This window comes from Quercus lobata, chromosome 11 (genome assembly GCF_001633185.2).
Source record: "Quercus lobata isolate SW786 chromosome 11, ValleyOak3.0 Primary Assembly, whole genome shotgun sequence".
Classification (NCBI taxonomy): Eukaryota; Viridiplantae; Streptophyta; class Magnoliopsida; order Fagales; family Fagaceae; genus Quercus; species Quercus lobata.
Genome location: NC_044914.1, coordinates 25,962,301 through 25,970,204, shown reverse-complemented (window position 1 = coordinate 25,970,204; position 7,904 = coordinate 25,962,301). Strand labels below are relative to the sequence as shown.

The 7,904-nt window shown below is 37.3% G+C and overlaps 1 protein-coding gene across 1 annotated transcript; it reads right to left on the bottom strand.

The window, feature by feature from the left end:
- Positions 1-2,510: 2,510 nt before the first annotated feature.
- Positions 2,511-5,040, bottom strand: LOC115967489 (calcium-dependent protein kinase 16-like). Its single transcript, XM_031086592.1, has 4 exons — positions 4,974-5,040; positions 4,115-4,184; positions 3,623-3,670; positions 2,511-2,780 (listed from the first exon to the last, which is right to left on the bottom strand). The coding sequence occupies exons 1-4, from the start codon at positions 5,000-5,002 to the stop codon at positions 2,643-2,645; spliced, it is 285 nt and encodes a 94-aa protein (XP_030942452.1). The 5' UTR covers positions 5,003-5,040; the 3' UTR covers positions 2,511-2,642.
- Positions 5,041-7,904: the final 2,864 nt, after the last annotated feature.

Below are 7,904 nucleotides of genomic sequence, written 5' to 3'. Positions count from 1 at the left end.
AAGTCAAGTTATGAGGTATGAAAGCTCGAATTCGTGTATAAACACAAGAGTTTGTTTAGACCCTTAATTAAAAGTTACGACTCAGTTGCTATTACCTAACTTAAACTAAGTGCAGAATAAGACTAAATGCATGCAAACAACCGAAAAACTACTCTAAGCCATATTCATTTAATATCAACAATAAAAGAAAAGCTTAAAGAGTAGAGAAAGAGAATACAAACATAAGATAACACCGAGACGTATTATTGAAGAGGAAACTGAAGAACTCGGCGAAAATCCTCTCTGTCACCCTCCAAGTGGTAAATTGATCCACTAGAGAATAAGTTGGAGTACACGAATAACAAAAGACCCTCCAAGCCTAGTCTACCCCATGTACTTGAGCCCTCGAAGCTTCTACTACCAACTGACTTGACGAAACCTTGTCTTTTCTAGCTTTCCCAGATCACACAATTCAGCCCGATTGTATCCACCAACAATTGGCTTTTTTCAATGCTTCCCAGTAGCACCAAAACCTTAATTGACACTCAGATTAGGTGTGGTAAGTGTTTGGACTATCAACCTCTCAAGGATTTAGATATGGAAAGGTAGGAGTAGAGGAAAACCACAAGGAAATGTGTAGATAATTGTGAGTATAACAATCTCTAACTCTCAAGTGTGTATGCTAGAGTTTTTTCTCTGAAAAGCACTCCTTTCAATATATAGTTAATGAGGGTATATATTGTGGGTAAAGACTTGGTGGAGCACAAATGACAAAATAGCAAATAAGAGTGTTTCGTGAGTATTTTGCGAGAAGGCCTTACCTGCGAGACACTCGCAAAAACTCCAGCTATCACAACTCTTCGCATTCCAGTCATATGCTCAACACGTGGCTACTTCACGAGTTAGCCTCTCCTAAGCTTTTCACGAAATCCTCTTGATCTTCAATATGAGCTTGTGTTTTCACACTCTCTCTCACACACAACCCTTACAATAAAAATCCCACATAAATACAGGGAAAAAATGATTGAATAGAATTACAATCAAATTTGGTATGAAATTAGAGCCAACACAAAATAGTTATAAATAACAACTTTACAAGGTACTTATTTTAAAGTTGTGTGTGCCTGAAATGAAATTATTGAGCTTAACTTCACTTGGGCTCACAACTTATTTATAAAGTGGGCTTTAGGATTTCCTACTTTAGGTCGTTCTTGACACAGAAACTCAAAGTAAAATCCTCTCTCTCTCTCTCTCTCTCTCTCTTCCTAAATAACTGTTTTTTTTTTCTTTTCTTTTTTTTTTAAACCCCTCTTTCTTCCCCAACTTCTCCTACTTATATCTCTAAGTTAGTAGGGAGATCATGATTACTGCCATTGTTAGTGCAATTGTAGGTCTAATATTATCTGTTATAAGTGGATGCTTAGGTGAGAGTGGAGTGCTGAGATTATGGCTTTGGAACTTGGTTCCAACTCAAGCACATATGCCCGGTAGTGATGTTTCTGGAAACTACCGAGCACCCTATGGTATGTTCGGATTTTAGTCTTTCTTTATTGTTCAGGCACTTTACGCCAAGCAATGGTTAGGGGATGAGACTTAGACTTGTAGTTTATGAGGGTAGAATAAAACGGGGATTTGAAAAACGGGGCCGTGCTACCGAGCCTGAATCCAAGGCCCAATTGGATCTGGGCACCTCGGTGCCCACTACAAAAAAAAGGTTCTATGGCCGCGTTTTTATAACGCGGCTATATGTCAAAAAAACGTGGCTATAGCCTATAGCCGCGTTTTTTTAGGCCACGCTTTCTAGTGTGGCCTAAAACCTGTGACTATAGGACTGACGGTCCTATGGCCACACTTTTTAACCGCAGCCCAAGACCAGATTCTATAGCCGCGCTTAAAACGTGGCCTAAGACCAGGACCTATAGCCGCGTTTAAAACGTGGCCATAGGATTGGACCAATGGTCGCGTTTAAAACGTGGCCTAAGACCAGGACCTATGGCCGCGTTTAAAACGTGGCTATAGGATCGGACCAATGGCTGCGTTTAAAACGTGGCTATAGGTGACAACTATAGCCGCATTTTTTTAATGTGGCTATAGGACATATTTTTAGCCACATTTAAAAACGCGGCTATAGCCCTTTTTTTCTTTTTTTTTTTTCCTATAGCCCTTTTTTCTTCAGCACAATGCTGAAGAAAGACATTCACTGTCAAATAAATCATCAAATTTTTATCAATGTAACTCTCCTCAAACGAAATCCTTGTTTTCAATTTCAATTTACTGTATTCCTTACAAGATCTCCACCCACACAGTAAACACTTAAGTTGGGACTCCTAACCTTTTGCTTAGTAAATCAAAATAGGCATTTAACCAAACATAACAAAAAAGAAATCCATATCTGAATATGATATAAAAGAAACCAAAGAAAAAAGCTTTAAAATGAAATGAAAGATATTCATATATCCCCCCCCCCCAAATGTTTATGATTATAAAAGGGGGGAAGAACATAACACAGTAACTATTCTCAAGGACTAAATTGTAAAATAAAAAGAAAACTAAAAGAATCTCAGTTTGAGTCACAACTCTATTGCCTAAAAATTTTTGTAATTGCATTAGCCAATTCCAATAGGCCAGAAGTAATCAAAATTGATATTTACTAAGAGACAAATTCAATACATACATAGGGCCTGGGCAGTAGTTAGTCTTGCCCGAGGATCCTTCACCAGTAACTTCTTTACAAAATCTTTCGCACTGTTGCTTATGGTTGGCCATGGTTTGCGGTGAAAATCAGGCTTGTTTCGTAAGACCTGCAAAAGTGAGACAGTTAGATAAGTATACAAAAGGAAACTATGGGGGGAAAAAAGAAGCAATATTGAAGACACAAACTTTATGGTAGATTGAGATAGAAAAGGCTCGACAATTGAACTCATTTTCTACAAATTCACCAAACTGGGTTTTCCACAACTTCATTGCCTCTCTTCCTCTCCCTCACCCCAAGACATCACACACACACACACAGAACTAAGGTTAAAAAAAAAGTTCAAAGATTGGAAGGATAAGAACTAATATTAAAAATTTTCAAGTTTATAGAATCTTTTTAGAGACTAAGTATTAACAGCCAAATTGATAATATGCATCTGGCAAAATATTGATGCCAAGCATGGATAACATCTTGGTCGTGTATTTGAGATTGAGATTGAAACGGAAAAGTGAAAGGCCAAAAGTCAGAATAGCAAGAGGTAGAAAGCTATGAGTTTGTGTAATTGAGGAGACATTTGGATTTTGTAAGAGTCAGAGACATAAAGAGAGAGTTGTGTTATGAGCGAGAACTTCAAAGGCACTACGTTGTTCTCTGTGCATGGGTTAATTGTAGCTATTAATTATTACTTATTAGAGTTTGGCTGGGATAAAAAATGGGCTTGGGCTTGCTATGAACTTCAATCTTGGACAAAATATATTGTTAATTAAAAATAGGCTTGGGCTTGAGCATCGATTATTTTCTATCATCTAATTAATTAGGAAATCAAATTTGTTATTGTCTTTTGATATCATACTAATTAATTGACCGCTTTAGATAAATAATTTTTATTCTAAGCTGAAAATAATGTATCTAAAATTAATTGTGATATTTCTTGTTCAACCAACATACCTCTTCATCATCAGTTTTCTTCTCAGTTGAAGGCTCCATCCGCTTGTTCTAAGCCATTGAAAACAAATTGATAAATGAACTGAAAAATAGTTAAATATCAAGAGAAAATGGTAAATATGCATAAATAGAACCCAATAGGCAACAAAATTGGCTTCAATGAAATGGATTCCGTCAATATTATACTATCCATATGAGATTTAACCATAGTTCACTTTCAAGTGACATAGTCAAGTTGAAGTTGGGTTTTTTCTATGTTCGGCCTACTGATTTTCAAGTAAACCCATTTTCAACGTTATATTGGGCTTGTTAAATTGGTATTGGACCTATTTTTAAAATAAAGAATAACAAACCATTTTGATTAGCCTAAAAACACACAAGTGACTACCTTCTGAAACATACTAGAATATCTACCAATCATAGTTCATGTAATTTCAACAACACTCAAAAGCATAAATATAGTAGGATAAATATCACAAAACAATAAATACGTACCTTATTACCCATCAGGAGACCAACAGCATAGCCAGGATTTGAGTGGCACCTTCCATGATGACGACAAAGTCTAAAAAGAAACCAGAAAATATATATTACAGTGTGCACAAAAAAAAGTTTGACAGCAAAATAGCCAGGTTACAAGGACATAACAGCCTTAATAAATGTGGTTTTCCATAAATAAAAATTCATAAAACCCAACTTCAAAAATCAAGAAATAATGAGAATTATGACATGATAAAAGTCACAATTGCACTAAAAAGTAGCGTAAAAGAGGACATCGACTAATTCATGATTGGTATTTACCTAAATACTTGGGATACCACTAACTAAATGAGAACTTCATTGCAAAAGCGGAGCACTGTCAGGGACCCTGCTATTAGCTACTTATCCAACAAAAAAGAAAAAGAAAAAGAAAAAAAAAAGAGCCTAACCAAACTCAATCCATCCTCTAGGAAAAATAAAAAGACTATGCTACCTAGCCTAGTATTATTCAATAGTAATAGTACTCGACTACTCGTTAATTTTTTTTTCTTTTTCTTTTTGCAACAGATTCAAAATCAAAACTTGATTGTCTTATCATGTTCGTTTTCCCTGCAACCAAAGAAAGGGTACAGCTATAACAACTCATTCAATCAACAAACAAACAAACGGCTCAAGATACTCAAAATTCTCATCTTTTATCAACCTTTGCCAACTATCAAAACAGAAGGGGAAAAAACTATCTTTATCCCAACAAACACGAATTTTGCCAAACAGAACAAAGAAAAAAAAATGCGTCCATGTTAATCCAGATTGCATAGCAAAACTCCAACAAACCAAATTAAAATCTCATAACATAAAAGATCAGAGAACCAACCTCAGAATTGTCACCTCCACCCACTTCATGAAATCGAAAAATGTGATTTGGCAAAGCCGACCAAGTAGTGAAATTCCGATCTTCAACATCAAATAATATTGAAACTGAACATGCACATAGATTTAATCCACTGAAGGAGTTTAGTACTTACCATCATCCTCGACTTTCACATAACACGTGCCAACCCTACATAAACTGATACCTAAAACCACAACATCAACAAAAAAATTATCAATTCTCAGAATTTCGATAAAAAATTAAAGAAACAATAACAAATTATGTATTTCCAACATGGAAAAACAAACTCAAATTTGGATCATTAAAAAAAATTAACAAAAAAATTAAACAAAAATTAACTCAAAAGAAAAAAAAAATGTAAAAAATACCCATTACACGAACTGATGCGTTGCAGGTTGTGGTGGGAGGCGAAAGGTTGCCGAAAGCGTCGCCAGATGGTGCGAACTGAAGCGCTGCCAGATGGTGCGAACTGAAGCGTCGCCGGATGGTGCGAACTGAAGCATCGCGAACATTCTGCGAGATAAAGCGTCGCGATTGGCGCCAACGGCGACGTTTTAATCGTCACCATCGGTGCCTCGTCGCCATCGACGTCGATTGCCAACGGCGGCGCTCAAGCGTCGCGATCGATGTCGATCGCCAACAGCGACGCTCAAGCGTCGCGATCGATGCTGATCGCGACGCTTGAGCATCGCCGTTGGCGATCGGCGTCGATCGCGACTCTTCAACGCTGGCGATCGGCGTCGATCGCGACTCTTCAACGCTGGCGACCGACGCCGATCGCGACGCTTCAGCACTGGCGATCGACGTTGATCGTGATGCTTCAGTGCTGGCGATCGGTGTGGGTTGGAGTCTCGGCGTCGCCATTGAGCTTCATCGGCGACGGCTGAGCTCAACGGCGACGGTGTTTGTGGTTTGTGTTTTTTTTTTTTTTTTTTTTTTTTTTTTTTTTTTTTTTTCGACCGAAATGGCTCTGGGTTGAAATGTTTTGTGGCTTTGGGTTTCTTTTTGGTGTGCTATTACTATTGAATGGCCCCGTTTTTAAAATGCGGCCACAGTTAAGGAAAAAAAAAAGTTTGCCAAAAAATAAAATACGGAAGGTCCTTAGGCCGCGTTTTTAGCTCAAAAAACGCGGCCTAAGAACCTGTCTATGGCCCCGCTTAAAAAACGCGGCCTAAGAACCCGTCTATGGCCCCGTTTTTAAAATGCGGCCACAGTTAAGGAAAAAAAAAAAAAATTTGCCAAAAAATAAAGTACGGAGGTCCTTAGGCCGCGTTTTTAGCTCAAAAAAATGCGGCCTAAGAACCTGTCTATGGCCCCGCTTAAAAAACGCAACCTAAGAACCCGTCTATGGCCCCGTTTTTAAAATGCGACCACAATTAAGGAAAAGAAAAAAAAAAAAAGGTTTGTCAAAAAATAAAATACGGAGGTCCTTAGGCCGCGTTTTTATCTCAAAAAAACGCAGCCTAAGAACCCGTCTATGGCCCCGCTTAAAAAACGCGGCCTAAGAGCCCGTCTATGGCCCCGTTTTTATGAAACGCGGCTTCAGTCTATCTTGGGCCGCGTTTTTTATAGCCACGGCTTAAAAAACGCGGCCCAAGGCCCCCGCGTTTTGTAGTGGCCATACAAAAGTATATATTCATTTTTATATTTTAATTAAATTCTTTTCAAATGTTTTATGAACTCATATCATTGTTGGTTCTAATTATTTAAATTTCTCATTTAAGGTTTATTTATGTGCCATCTCCACATACAAAAGAAGCGCTTTCTAGTGTCCTTCTAGATACTTTGTTGGAGTGGAATACTGATAGGAAGTTATCTACTGTGACTATGGACAATTGCAGTGCCAATGATGCAGTTATAAAAATTATCTTAGATAAGCTTCAATGTGGTGCACTTATTATGCATGGATCAATGTTGCATATGTGTTGTGCAGCACATGTTCTTAATTTGATTGTTCAGGATGGTTTGGATGTAATTGGATCATGCATTAAAAAGGTTCGAGAAAGTGTGGGATTTTGGACTACATCAACAAAGAGAAGGCAAAAGTTTGAAGAGACATCCCGACAAGCACATGTTGAATGTATCAAAGAACTAATCCTTGATTGTAAGACTCGTTGGAACTCTCCCTATCTCATGCTTTCTATTGCTATAAAGTATCAAAATGTCTTTTATTGATTGAACATATGTGAGTCATCTTATAAGTGCATTCCAATGGAGGAAGAATGAGAGATGACAAGTAATATATGTGAGAGATTGGCAGGTTACAAAGCTATTCTTGGCTACCTCATACCCTATAGCTAATCATTTCTTTCCTAAGGTGTGTGAAATAAAAATAGTTTTGAATTCTTGGTTTAAAAGCGCAAGTGATGTGATTAGGAGTATGGCATTTAAAATGTTGGAAAAAATTTATTGTTATTGGAATGTGATTCATGTTGTTGGAAAAATGTGATTCATGGTGTTATGTCCGTGGCAACCATCTTAGACCCAAGATATAAGATTGAATTGTTAGAATATTATTTTCCGGTGATGAAGCTGATAATGAAATTCAAAGGGTTAGAGATATTTGTTATGAAATGATTCGTGACTACAGTTCTGGGAGAATGGGTAGGGAAGGTACTCGTGGCCCTTGTGTGGGAGAGGATCCATAATTTAATGACTCCCTTATAGACTTTGAAAGATATCTTAGTTAGAAAAAAAGGGGTGGGAATATTAAATTGGAGACCATTACCTTGAGGATGATTTAATGCCAAGAACTGTGGATTTTGATATTTTGGCATGATGGAAATCTAATGGGCCAAATTGTTTGAAAATGTGAAAAAGTTAAGATAGAAGAGAAAACAATCAAGAGGCTAAGGTTATGTTTGGTAACCGCTTTTGTTTTTTATTTTCAAAACCTTGTTTTTGGGAATATAA

What these genes read in the sequence shown, in the direction of transcription:
- LOC115967489 (XM_031086592.1), bottom strand. Translation starts at nt 5,002, where the DNA reads ATGAAGTGGGTGGAGGTGACAATTCTGAG. An exon ending in GTCTCCTGATGGGTAATAAG is followed by an intron (nt 3,671 to 4,114) that starts GTACGTATTTAT and finishes TCAATGGCTTAG; the next exon opens with AACAAGCGGATGGAGCCTTC. An exon ending in AGAAAACTGATGATGAAGAG is followed by an intron (nt 2,781 to 3,622) that starts GTATGTTGGTTG and finishes TCACTTTTGCAG; the next exon opens with GTCTTACGAAACAAGCCTGA.